The sequence below is a fragment of the Balaenoptera acutorostrata genome, chromosome 7, assembly GCF_949987535.1.
Source record: "Balaenoptera acutorostrata chromosome 7, mBalAcu1.1, whole genome shotgun sequence".
NCBI classification, from domain to species: domain Eukaryota; kingdom Metazoa; phylum Chordata; class Mammalia; order Artiodactyla; family Balaenopteridae; genus Balaenoptera; species Balaenoptera acutorostrata.
In genome coordinates this window covers 110,794,622-110,808,750 of record NC_080070.1, presented here as the reverse complement: position 1 = coordinate 110,808,750, position 14,129 = coordinate 110,794,622, and the positions used below count along the sequence as shown (strand labels likewise).

At 49.0% G+C, this 14,129-nt stretch overlaps 1 protein-coding gene across 2 annotated transcripts in view; it reads left to right on the top strand.

The window, feature by feature from the left end:
* MRPS24 (mitochondrial ribosomal protein S24) overlaps positions 1–13,772 on the top strand; it is a 152,167-nt gene extending 138,395 nt beyond the window's left edge. The window contains exons 6-7 of one of the 2 annotated variants that reach the window (XM_057549982.1): positions 13,569–13,642; positions 13,735–13,772. In XM_057549982.1, coding sequence (XP_057405965.1) covers positions 13,569–13,642; positions 13,735–13,739 — 79 coding nt within the window. In that variant the 3' untranslated portion in view covers positions 13,740–13,772. Of the gene's footprint in view, positions 1–10,858; positions 10,878–13,568; positions 13,643–13,734 lie in introns of those variants that run through there. The other variant, XM_057549993.1, reaches the window with a different exon arrangement.
* Positions 13,773–14,129: the final 357 nt, after the last annotated feature.

Below are 14,129 nucleotides of genomic sequence, written 5' to 3'. Positions count from 1 at the left end.
CCTAGAATCAGACCCTGTGTTCATCAGCTCAGGTCACCATAACAATTCATCACAGACGGGGTGGCCTAAACAACAGACATTGATTTCTCACCATTCTGGAGGCTGGAAATCCAAGGTCAAGGTGCTGGCAGATTCAGTTCCCGGCAAAAGCCCTCTTCCTGGCTGGCATACGCCATGTTCTCCCTGTGTCCTCACATGGCAAAGAGAGAGAGCTCTGGTGTCTCTTCCTCTTCTTATAAGCACACCCATCCCATCACAGGGGTCCCATCCTCATGACCTCACCTAACTCTAATCCCTTCCCAAAGGCCCCACCTTCTAATGCCATCACATTCAGGGTTAGGGCTTCGACATACGAATGTGGGAGGCACAAACATTCAGCCCATAACTGACCCTGGGCATGGCTGCCCAGGCACCCCACCCTCAAGACTCCACCCCACCTGTGTCCCCGAGTGCTCTCCTGGCTCAGTTGGTTCTGTGAGGGACAGAATGCCTTACCTGGCCCAGCAGGTAGTTCCTCCATCCAGGACTTAGTGTTTTGTATCACAGCCACCAGTTCCTGTGGTGGCTTCTCCACTATAATAAAGAGGAACCCTGCCGCCCACTAGGTCCCCAGGACCCTCAGAGAGCTGACTCCACTCACCAAGCCCCAACCTCATGGCCCACGCTGGTCCAGAGCCTTCTCACTGTTTCTGTGAGTTCCTGGATGCAATTCCTCATGCCCTGACCACACATGCTCTCTCTTCTGACCTCGCATGTCCCTAAGAGCAAAGTGGGGCTCGACACTGCTTTCCCCACAGTGTGTCCTGTACGTTTGCAGACCACACTGCAGTTTACCTCAGAGCCATCTACCTCTGACCACCTCCACTCCGCTGTCCCCACTTCCTCTTTAAGTATCTCCTCCCACTTGGAAAAAATTGTTCTTCTCTAGTGCAGACCAGTTCTGCCAATAGTCAGGTTTCTGGGTGTCCCAACTATGACCCTAAACAAGTTCACCCAGGAATTTTCTCCCAAAGACTAAGTGTCTCCCTATGAAGGACTCTCAGATCATCTGCTAAGAGAATAAAAGATGTTTTCATCGTATGCGTAAACTTTAGACTTGCTCCATCTTACCTCTTCTATACTTTTTCTATTTTGCCACTTTTAGATGAAGAATCATAAATATGAGAGTTGTGTGTCATGTGGAAAAGTGGAATGGCCAGATCCCTGAAGGGCTGAACTCAAGACCAGCCAGCCAACCACTGTTAACCCATAGGACCTTGGGAACATTCAGGCACAGAAATGACCAGCTCACCCTGCCAAGGGTTAGGACTAGTTTACAAGGGTGCCAAGCAGGCCCTTTGTCCCTTGGGGCTAAATCCCAGATTAGAAACAGATCAAGGGCAGCCAGCCCCTCAGCCCCTTTTCCCTAGGCCATCACATTGCATTGTGCCTCTCTAGCATGGGTGCAAATAGACAAGGACATGGAAAAGAGTCAGCTCCCTGTCCCACGAGGCCTGACTAAGATACCACCACTACCCAGCCCATGCTCAGGGCCTGCCAGGAACCCAAGGGTGGGAAATCCATCAATGTATTACTATACTAGCCACATGGGAGGAAAGAATATGAAAAAAAAGAGCATGGCCTGGTGAGACTACATCATGGCAAGGAGAAGGGACGCAGGAGGGCCAATAAGACCCAGGCTCACCTCCTGTTCTAGATAAGACCTTTTTTTCCCACCACTATAAACTCTAATTTCACTTCTCTCCAGAATGTACTTGTCCATGAGCCCAAACCCAAAAGTGGAATTGTGGCCAGTTCTCTCACCTTGTGAGAGAGGCTAGGTACCTCTGTACTGCCTTCTAAATAGTCTCCCAAACACCACCCATGACCACACAGGCATCCTTAGTGACAGCACTGACCACAGACTCGGTCAGCTTGGAGGGAGCCACGGCCTCACACTGTAGGGCTCCCTGGAGGGCCGCAAGACTTGCCCCAAAGGCAAACCATGCAGGTGTCCCACTTCCACGAAGATCCAGGAAGTCTAGAAGGAGATCTGTGAATAAAGCCAGGGTCATTCTTCAGAGAAGAAAAAGCAAAGGGCCAGAAAATGACAGGGCTTGCCAGAAGCTGAGCAGCTGAGAAAAGGCAGAGCCAGAATTCAACCTCATGTGTTCAAAGACTATTCCATGAGTAATATTAAAATATATATTATTAAGAAAAAAATATATCTTATTAGCAACAAAAAAATGAAATACTTAGGTATAGATCTAACAAAAATGTACAAGATCTAAGTCAGGAAAACAACAAAATTCTGATTAAGAAAATTCAAAGAAGATCTAAATAGACGGAGAGATATTCCATGTTCATGGATAGGAAGACATGATATTGTCAAGATGTCAGTTCTTCCCAACTTGATCTGTAGAGTCATTGTAGTTCCATTAAAAAAAACACCAGCAGTTATTTTGTCAGTGTTGACAAATTGATTCTAAAGTTTACATGGAAAGGCAAAACACGCAGAATAACCAACACAATTGATGAAGGAAAACAAAGTCTCAGGACTGACATCACTCAACTTCAAGATTTACTCTAGAGCTACAGTTATCGAGACAGCATGGTATTGGTGAGAGAATGGACAAATAAGTGGAACAGGATAGAAAGCATGAAAATAGACCCATGTAAATATAGTTAGCTGATCTCAGACAAAGGAGCAAAGGCAATTCAATGGAGAAAGGATATTCTTTTCAACAAACAGTGCTGGAACAACCGGACATCCATGTTAAAACAAACAAACAAACAAACAAAACTAGACACAACCTTACACCCTTCACAAAAATTAACTTGAAATGGATCATAGACCTAAATGTAAAACCAAAAACTATAAAACTCCTGGAAGCTAACATAGGAGAAAATCTAGATGACCTTGGATTTGGCAATAACTTTTTCGACATGACACCAAAGATATGACACCATGAAAGAAAAAACTAATAAGTTGTACTTCATTAAAATTTAAAACTTGTGCTGTGTGAAAGATGTTGTTAAAAGAATGAAAAGACGGGCTTCCCTGGTGGCGCAGTGGTTGAGAATCTGCCTGCCAATGCAGGGCACACGGGTTCGAGCCCTGGTCTGGGAAGATCCCACATACCACGGAGCAACTGGGCCCGTGAGCCACAATTACTGAGCCTGCGCGTCTGGAGCCTGTGCTCCGCAACAAGAGAGGCTGTGATAGTGAGAAGCCTGCGCACCGCGATGAAGAGATGGCCCCCACTTGCCACAACTAGAGAAAGCCCTCGCACAGAAACGAAGACCCAACACAGCCATAAATAAATAAATAAATAAATAAAGACTTTCTATTTAAAAAAAAAAAAAAAAAAGAATGAAAAGACAAGCCACAGATGGTGAGAAAATATTTGCAAAACATGTATCTGATAAAGGACTGATAACCAAAGTATACAAGTAACTCCGAAAACTCAGCAATAAGAAAACAACAACCCAATTGAAAATGGGCAGAAGATCTGAATAGTTATCTCACCGAAGAAGATTTATAAATGGTTAACTAGCATATAAAGATGCTCAACATCATATATCAGTAGGGAATTGCAAATTAAAACAATGAGATACCACTATACATCTACTGGAACGGCCAAAATCCGAAACACCAATACCAACAGCTGGTGAGGATGTGGAGCGACAGGAACTCTCTTTCGTCACTGGAGGGAAAGTAAAATGCTGCAGTCACCTTGGAGGACAGTTTGGCAGCATATGATCCAGCAGTCACGCTCCTAGGTGTTTACCCAAATAAGTTGAAAACTCACGTGGAAACAAAAACTTGCACGCAGTTGTTCATAGCATAATTGCCAAAACTTGGAAGCACCCTCTACGTCCTTAAGTCGGTGAATAGATCAATAAACTGTGGTACAACCAGACAATGGAATATTATTCAGCACCAAAAATAAATGAGCTACCAAGCCGTGAAAAGATAAGGAAGAACCTTGAATGCATAGTACTAAGTGAAAGAAGCCAGTGCGAAAAGGCTACATACTGTATGATTCCAACTATATGACATCCTGGAAAAGGTGAAACTGTGGAGAAAAGGAAGTGAAAAGATCAGGGGTTGCCTGGGGTTGGAGAGAGGGAGGGATGAATAGAAGGAGGACAGGGGATTTTTAGAGCAGTGAAAATACTCTGTACAATACTGTAATAATGGATACATGTCATTATACATTTGTCCAGACCCATAGAATGTACAAAGCATAGTTTGAACTATAATGTAAGCTGTGGACTTTAGTTAATAATAATGTATCAGTGCTGGTTCATCAATTGTCACAAATATACCACACCAATGCAAGATGTTGATAATAGGGGAAAGGGCAGAGGAGGGTTGGAGGTGAGGGGGAAGGGAAGTATACAAGAACTCCGTACTTTCTGCTCAATTTTTCTGTAAACCGAAAATTGCTCTAAAAATAAATGTATCACTGTTTTTATTATATATAATTCATTACATAATATTTATTATAATTATATTTAGTAATTATAATAACTAATAATTATTGTAACAAATAATTATGTATTTTTTATATATCTTAGGACTTTATATTCATTCATCCAGTCCTCTGCACCACACTTTTAAGTGCAGTGATCAGTTACCCTGATAAACTGTCACTTTCTAAGGGCAGGGTCTGGGTCCCCACTCCCTGTCCTGTGTGTATGGACCTGCACTAAGACTCTGTGAGTCTTTCTCTCCGCCTTAAGCTTTCCTTTTCGGCCCGTTCTTGTGAACTTAAACCAAGTCGGTGTTGCCAGGGAGACTTGTCTAGCGGACTTGTCCAGCTGAAGAAATGTCCTTTGAGGCATCGTGATGACCTGTTAGCAGCTCCTGTAATCACAGCAGTTTCTCTACTGTGATAAGTGGGGCTGGGGCTGAGCTGGCAGTTATGATGACCCGGGGTGGGAATGTCTGGTCAGCATAGGGGGCTGCTTACAGCAACTGCAAACAGTGCCACACTGGCCTGGAGGTCTATTCAAGCAAACCTCCAATGAGGAGGAGCCAGCCCCCTGAGCTTAGCTAGCAAGCGCACACTCCCAGCCACTGAGGTCACCTCCTGCCCTTCCATGCTGTGTTCTGGGAGCTCCCTACAAAGCTGGTGCCAATTCACCTGGCACTTTAAACAAGCACTGTTTGGTCCTGTCACTGGTGAGTGGACAGAGGCTAACTGATGAGAGCCTTGAACCTCAGGAGACCCAAAGGCAACAGACCTCTTTGTCCCCAGTGGGGTGGGAGGGGTCGGGGTCGCCCACAGCGTCCGCTTCCCTAGGAAAGTGCAGCATCGGTGTAATGGCCCGTTTGCCTCATCAGCCTGAGAGGGACATCGACATCTTGGAGAGGAGCGAGCAGCTCCTTGCCCAGACCTCAGTTTCCCAATCTGTAAATTGGGTTAACAACCTTCCTCCAGGCACTGTGAGACTGTCAGTTCATAAGTGGAAGCACTCAGAATGTTTTGAAGCAAAAGTGGAAATTACTGCCATTCAACATTTAAGTAAAAATCACATAGTCCCCACCCAACAGTTTTATTTTATTTGTTTGCTAGGAATTTTAATAGACAAGTACTACCTCTAAGTCACCTGTGACTGATTTCCATTAAGATGGTTTCAGTAATTTGTGAAACTGCTGCTTATTATCTGAAGCAATGCAGCAAGAGCAGAGAGCAGACATGGACAGGCCTGGGTTTGAATCTGGATTCTTCCCCTTCAAGGCTTGAAGCAGAGCGAGTCTTACCACCCAGGGCCTCAGTTTTCTCATCTGTAACTCGGGGTGACAGAGCTTGCTCTGCGGGGTTGCAGTGGGAACAGCAGTGTCTTATATCGGGGAACTAAGATGGAACCTCAATGATGCTAAATTGGCCAGCCAGCTGTTGCTTTTCCTAATAATAAAAATGACGAATTAAGGCGGGTGACCTTGCAGCCAAAATGATATGGAAACATTTCAAACAAGTCTCTCAGGACATCATCACATGTTCTGAACCCTTGGAGACTGAAGCTGTTTCCATGAAGTCCTAAGAGCCGTACGGAGGAATTCATTGAATCGTAGAGCCGGGAGAACGGTGGCTGTCACGGCACATAAGTGCCTGGCCTTAAAATCCCCTTCCTGGGGAATGAAACTAATCTTTATTTGCCACAGGGTGTATCAATCAGGGCTCGGGTTGCAAGCAAAACAAATGAACTTTGGTAAACTCAAAGGCATTTATGGGAGCGCTATCAGGTTGCTAACAGAACCAAAAGGAAGACTGGCGATCCAGGTTCCAAAAATGCACGGGATCCAGGGACAACCAGGAAGCAGGCAGAACCCAGCCCCCAGCAGCACATGGCCATCCAGGTTCCAAAAATGCACAGGATCCAGGGGCAACCAGGAAGCAGGCAGAACCCAGCCCCCAGCAGCACACGGCCGCAGGGAGAGGGGGTGCCCCAAGGCTTCCTGCTCTCCTCACGCCGTCGCTGACACAGCACTTGGTAGCCCTGGTTTCCTCCAAGGTGTCGCTGTCTTTTTGCATTATTTAGGGAGTCCGATTCCATCTAGAGGTTTTAGTTTTCAAATGTTCAATTCTGCCAATATTTTTCTTTACATTTTCTGGGTTTCTTATCATACTTATAAAGCCACTTCCCCCCTGCTGTCATGTTTCTAAATCCCCTATAGTTCCTTCTATGAGTCTTATGGGTTTTCAATATTTAATTTTTTCCTCTGGCATTTCCTTTTGAATGTGGTATGAAGGGGAGGTGTATTTTTATCCATCTTTTTGGACAAATCCATTACACAGAATTCCCCAAAGCCCTTGGGCAGGAAGCTCTGAGCACAGGACCTTAGCAGAGGCAGGAGGGACTTCCATACATCTCCTTGCATGGCCAGCGCGTTGAGTGGAATCGGGCACCGGAGAGCTTGCATGTAGAGGAGCGGAGGGAGGACAGAGGGAGACACACACAACGCTGGCTTCACCTCCACAGCTGTGGCTCTCAGCACACCCCCAGACGATCGGCCATGCCGTTTACCCCCAAACTGAGAAACCCCAGAGAGTGAGAGCCATGAGCCTTCAGGCCAGGACAGCAGGCATCCGCGGGGACTCTGCCTGTCCCAGGCAGACCAGGACTGTGGTCTCTGAACACTTAGAGCCCTGTGTTAGAACTACCCGTTCAAATGCAGGATTCTAGGCCTCACCCCAGAGTTCCTGTCTCAGTGGGTCCTGAAAACCTGTGCTGAACAACTTCCTGGGGACTCTCAAATACCCTAAAATCTAGGAGCCGCGGTCTTGAGATGGCCTTTCTTCACATGGAAGCCATGAATCTTGGACCCACCGGGCAGAGCAGGCCTGGGAAGCCCCCACTAGAGGCCCTGGTCCTTTTCCTTCTTGCCTTAAAATGATGGTCACTTGCGGTAAGTTTCACATTCAAGAATGCAAACTCACCTTGAAAGAACGTTGTGCCCTGGGATGCAGAAGGCTATATGTGAACTTCACTACGTTTCCATTCTAAAAGCTTCCGGTGTGGTAACCTAATGATTCTCCCTTTTGAGGTCTGGAATGAAGAAGAACTAGGCTAGTGTCGATCTGTGTTATCATCTGTCACAGCGGCAGCAGCTACAAAACAGCAGTCAGGGTGCTTTCATGACAAGTCCCAGAAAACTCGCCCGGCCTGAAAGGTGGAAGGTCTCCGTGAATGTTTCGTTTGCTTGGTTTAGTCCAGTCGTCAGCCATCGCACCAAAGATGGTTCTTCCTCCTGACTCTCCCCTGGCCCCCGGCCCATGGGAGCCCCCTTGTGAGCCCAGATGCCCTGGGTGCTCCTGGCCCTGATTGCTCTGGGGGGTTCACACACCCACCCCTGGGCCAATCACAGGGACGGGGCAATGGCTCAAGCCAATCAGAGCCCACCCAGGGGCCTGAAGGTGGGGTCGTCTTCCTCCTAGGCACTTAGCCTGTGTGGAAGTGGGGTGAACTCTCAGGCAAAAGTTAGGGTTCTCTTGAAAGGGGGGAGGGGACCTGCATGTGGTGTAGGCGGCCAGCAAATGTCACTACAGAAGCAGCCGGCATCTGCCTCCTGTGTGGCAGTTTGCAAAACCCTTTACACTTAGCATCTCCTTTAATGCTATGCACACCTTCGAAGTAAATATCATCATCCCCATTTTTTAGGCAGGAAACCGAGGCCTCTGGGATGAAGTGGCTTACCTCAGCTTATGGACAGCACCCCAGCCCAGACCCTCCTCTTGACCCGTCTCTTCTGCGTGTAGACCCTGGGTCTTTCTATCATAGTATGCTGCTGAATTCCACTCCCACTGGCCTAATATGGCCAACAGTCCTACATAAGAGGCATTAGAGCCGTCTTAATGGCCCTACTCCCTGTCTCTGAAATGTCCAAGTCCCTGGATAAGGATCCCTCTCCCCTCCCTCCTGCAAAGACAGACGTTCCGTCCTTGCTGCGCACACTCTCCCCCAGCTGTGAGGCCAGGTGTCTTTCCCAAAGGGGAGAAATCAACCTCCTTCCATCTCCCCTGAGGCGATCTCAATGCACGAGGCCCAGTACCTGTGCCCCTGGGAAACAGGTCGCTTGTCCTGTCTCTTTCCAGTCAGCCCTTCATCCTGCTAGGCCTCCATGGGAAACTATTTGAACGCTGATCCCTTGGGAGCTGTGTCTGCGTTTCTAAGTTGCTCAGCTTGCAGACTCAGACTGGAGACCTAGGAAGTCTGTTCTACCACTTGAGAAAGGAGAGAATCACATGAACAGCGGGAAAAGCCGGCAAACGCGCACCGCGGTGACATAGGTGACAGAGCAGATTTAGCAGCCATTCGATTCACGGTGTCAGAAAAGCTCTGCGAAGGAGTTAGCTCACAGATCCTACTCGAGCCCTGAGTCCGCAGTGAGGGGCAGAGGCCCAGGTGGCAGCAGCGGCCACCAGAACCCCCAGGGCAGGCTGTGGAGTGGCTGTCCTTTGCCTGCAAGCAGGGCCCCGGCTCTGGTCGCTAGTGTTGGAGGGAAGGCCGACCTGCAGAAGACTTGTGCAGTTCTCAGCGTCTCCCCGCTGTGCCCATGCCACAGTGCCTTGCACGTGGTTCCAGGGCTGTCCTGGCCACGGCGGCCATGGGGCTTCCTTACCCAAGTACTTGTGCCAGCCTCCGCTGTGCTGACACGTAAGCGCTGAAGTCCAGAACAAGGGGGGCCAGTTCTCCATCCTCACCCCAGGCACATTCAAAGTCTCCCGGAGACCTCTGTGCTGGGGGTGCAGGGGTGAGGCGTACGCTTTGAAAGTTATGTCTGGCCCCGGGAGCCTGTGTCACCTTAAGTGCTTCCTTGTATGGAGGGTCTCAGTGCCTGGACGTTGATTTCTACCCCACGCTGCCTTGGCATGGCCCGATCCACCCCTGCACGAGCGTACACACACGCGCGCACACCCACACCCACCGTTCTCAGGCACAGTAGCCTAAGTGTAAACTACATCACGGCAACACGGTCCGCCTCAAGTCACGGCTGGCTCCTGTCCCAAGTCCTCTTGCCTCTTGCAGCCCCCATGCAGGGAGTCCGCTGCCCTCTTGGCCCCCTGGCCCTCCCTGCTCCCAGGTTGCTCCCTTCCTGCTTCCTCCTGCACTGACTTGCCCACCCCAATCTGCAGAGCCCCTCCTCCCAAACACATTCCAGAACCGCCCTGTAAACACCAGACGTTCTTAAACTTTTGTCTCAGGGCCCCTTTACACTCAAAGTGTATTACGAACCCCAGAGAGCTTCGTTTCCATAGGTTTATGTGTCCATATTTACCACAGTAGAGACTGAAACATAACTACTGTACCCACTGAATACCAGGGGCACCGAGACTCAGCAAGAGCCATGCTTGAACCCAAGGCTGTGCAGGGAGCTGAGGCATCGTTGGTCCTCGCTGCTGTTTTCCATGTTTACTGGGCAGAAAAGACATCAGTGTTTACGTTAGTATCAGATATTCTTTAAACGAGAGCGCCAGGATTTGTGCTCCGTGAAGATGGAAATCTTAGAATATCTGATGACCTCAATCACTGAGCTTATAACACCTTTTTTTTCAGGCCGTATATTCCCTCCTATGCAATAAAGTCAATTCTATACTCAAAATATTCCTGTAAAAAGATCACACCACACTAGCAATTTTCCGTGCCATTTAACCATTGCCCTGGAAGGTTGTGTATCATCTCTACTCTTTTTTTTTTAAATTAATTAATTAATTAATTAATTTATGGCTGTGTTGGGTCTTTGTTTCTGTGCGAGGGCTTTTTCCAGTTGCGGCGAGTGGGAGCCACTCTTCGTCGCGGTGCGCGGGCCTCTCACTATCACGGCCTCTCTTGTTGCGGAGCACAGGCTCCAGACGCGCAGGCTCAGTAGTTGTGGCTCATGGGCTTAGTTGCTCCGCGGCATGTGGGATCCTCCCAGACCAGGGCTCGAACCCGTGTCACCTAGCATTGACAGGCAGATTCCCAACCACTGCGCTACCAGGGAAGCCCTCATCTCTACTCTTGGTTGGGTGTCTTTTTACACTTCCCAGTAGAAAACCTAAAGCATAGGACCTCCCTCCCTCTCCGCGACCCTGTGCTTTGCCAGGATTGTCTTGGACAGAGAGGGCTGTGGGCAACGCAGCACGTCCAGAGCAAAACTTCAGCACACCCTGAGGTGCCCTCTCTGCTTTGTTGCCATGTGTAAGCCCCCCACCCTGAGCAATCACTACTCCTGTGTGCGTGTGTGTGTGAATGGACATATGTGTGAAAGTGTGTGTGTGCGTGCACATGCATCTATCCCATCACTTTCTAACTGGTCTCTCTCGTCCCACACCTGTCCCTCCACGATCCCTCCTCTGCACTGCACTCCGATGCTCCGTTTTTGAAGTTGACCTTATCCTAGCGCTTCCCCCTGCTGAAGTCCTCTGACCCCCGCCCAGCTCCTCGCCACTGCCCAAGGGACCTGACTGACAGGCCGTCTGCTTGGCATCTCCACGCGTCTGCCTCCCCTCCCCTCCCACGACGGCTCTTGTCCAGCCCAGGATAGGCCACTGTCTCGGGCACTGCGCAAACGGAGTATTTCCTCTCTGCCCCAACGCCCTGACGGCCTCGCCTCCAGCAAGTGTAAATATCAGGAAGAGCCGACAGCCTCCAGAGAGTCTCAGCAAGGCCCCCAAACAGTCTGAACCCCTGCACCCTGGAACTTGTTTCCCTTCCAGCACTAACCGAAATTCTCAGCCGGGCTCTTGACTTGGAGATGTCTCTACATGTGGACCGCTGTCTCCCCCACTTGTGGATTGCAGCCTGGTAGGCCCTGCTGTGAGCTGCGCCCCAGGCCCGGCTGGAGCGGGTCCCGGATGTACTGACCCTGTGTATGACCACAAGCAAGTGGGTGTCTCTGCCTCTTTCGAGTCTCTTTGAGTCTCTGCTGCTCATTTCCCACCCACACTTCCACGCCCCTTCCCCAGCCCCAGCCCCATCCAGTGGCCACATCTGTGTGCAGTGACAATCTCAGTCTTAATGAGAAGCAATAAAGGTTAATTATCCTCAGAGTCTGACAGGTGTTTCTCAACTCTTTTGCATAAAAAGGCAAGGCCACCCAGCTGGCCTCTGGGTTGCAGCCCTCAGGAATCCTGTCGTGTTGTTTAAACAAATGAGAAAGGACACATCAAAGGGGCCTTTTACAAAGGCCAGGGGAAGCTGAGGGAGCTATCAGCGGCCTGTCCCAGTGTGGAAAGGCCATTGGAGAGAGGGGGACGGGGACAGGGCTGGGGATGAGGATGGGGTGGGGTGGCCGCTCCCTCTGGCCTCCCGCCGTTCTCAGCTGCCCGGTGGGGAGATCCTGTTTTCATCTTCATATTCCTCAGGTGAATTGTGACAATCTTTTCCACATGGTGATTTTGTATGTTTTCTTAGGGAACGTAGTCAGAGCCCTAATGTCAAATGATGATGTGATCTGGCTGTTTGAGGATAAACAAATAATCAGCTGGGGAAAGAGGTAAAATAACAATTGTGGATTTTTTGATCCTCCTACAGTCAGAATGATTGGTACTGACTTTGCTTTTTAACTTTTTATTTGGAGACAGAGGAACTTGCAAAGACAGTAGAGAGGCCCTGTGCACCCCTCTCCCCGAGCCCCCAACCTTCCAGAACTGTAGTTCAATATCAAAACCAGGAAACTGACCTTGGTTCAATGGGTGTAGTTCTGTCATTTAATCACATGTGAAGATTTGTATAACCACCACCACAATCCAGATACAGAATTGTTCCGTCACCACATCCCTAACGCTTGCATCCACTAATTTGTTCTCTAAATATTATTGTGAAAGGAAGAAAAAGGAATGTTCGGTGTGGGCGGAGGCGTGCAGGGACATCTCACCATAGAGAATGTACAGATGGCAAACAGGCACATGCAAAGACGCTCACTGTCATTGGCTGTGAGGGAAGTGCAAACCACATGAGATAGCTCTAAACACCTATCAGAACAGCTAACATAAAAACAACGACGACATCAGATGCTGGTTAGGATTCGCAGAAACTGTATCCCTATACACTGCTGTTGGGAATGGAGTTTGGTGCCACCGCTGTGGGACTGACTTGTTACCAAATTAAATTGTATTTCTAGCTTTCTTTCTATGACACAAATAAATCTCTTCAAATCACTCCTGATTGAAAGTCTCAGGTAATTCAGCCTTGCCAATAAACCAGGGGTCCCTCAAAGCCAGGCACCACCCCGTCCTTGCCTGCCCCACATGCAGGCAAGGACGGGGCCCAGCCCAATGCCATGGCTTCTCTCTCGCCCTTTCGTACCTTTCATACTGTTCAGATACTCAGGAGCCCCGGGACCCCATTCTGGTAGACTCCAGCCTACCTGCCTACACTGCCTGGAGTGGTGTGTCCCGTGGTCCCCCCAGTGGCATATCACCACCTTGCTCTCCCTGTTCCCAAAACCTTTCCCATCACTCCACCATTCTCTGTGCCATTTTGAATTTTGGTTGCATATGGAAACCTCTCTGTTCCCTGCTAGACTCTCACGGGCAGGGCCCACATATGACTCCTCCACATCCCCGGCCTCTAGCATGCAGAAGGGGCTCACTAACTAACGTTTGTGAGCTAAGCCCTTAACAAGCCTGGTGAGGAAAGTTTTCAGAGGGAGCAGGGTTGAAACCTGGATTTCTTGCGAACACACTGCAAAGGATTTTCCTCCTTACAAGACAATACCAGCTTGTGGAAAACTCAAAAATATATAGTCAAGAAAGTTAAAAAAAATTAACCCCTATGCAATTCCACCCTCAGGGCTGACATGCTGGGGCTGTAACTTTCCAGACATCTGTGGAAGCATGAAATTTGCATGTTGCTAAGAGGAAGTGTCAAACTTAGGCTAAGAATAAAATGAATACCGAAAATGAAAGCAGGAAACTAGAAGCTGGAGGCCAGCTGGGCCCCACTATAGATGGACATCGGGGAGGGGGGTGGTACACAGCAAGGCCCAGCTGCAAATCCTGTCGCTGTCACCTGCTCTGTCAGCATCCTGACAAACACACCGGGACCCTCACTCTGCTTTTACATATTCTAAAAATGCACCCTATCTGTTTCAGGGCCGGGCAGAGGAAGAAGAGAAACTTTGGGAATGTTAGAGGCCAAAATATAATGGAAACTAAAGTGTTTACAGGTAAGAAAGGAGAAATAGCATCCAAAATGGGGTCACAAACTTTCCGGCAAAGGGCCAGGTAGTAAATGTTTTATACTTTGTGGATCACACAGGCTAACACCGAACTCTGCTGTCACGGCACACGAACAGCTATGGACAACGTGAACACGAATGTGTGCGTTCAGTAAAAGCACGCCTTCAACACAGGCCATGGAGGCAGATGTGAGCGGTGCTCTCACACACCTGTGGAAAAGACAGCAGAAATCATGGCAGTAAATGGGACTCTAAGCTTTCCAGAATCTACAGAATTGCACCGAATTTACTAAATTGTTCACTTTCATGGCACCTGCTCTCTGTTTCTCCTGGACAAGGTGTTCTGGGAACTTCACCCGGGTGAGAGTGCATCACACAGATCCCGGCACAGAGCTGTAGGGGAGGGGACAGGTGCCTAGCACAGGTTGTGCAGAGTGTCCTGGACGTGCCGGCCTGGGAGAACCCCAGGAAGGAA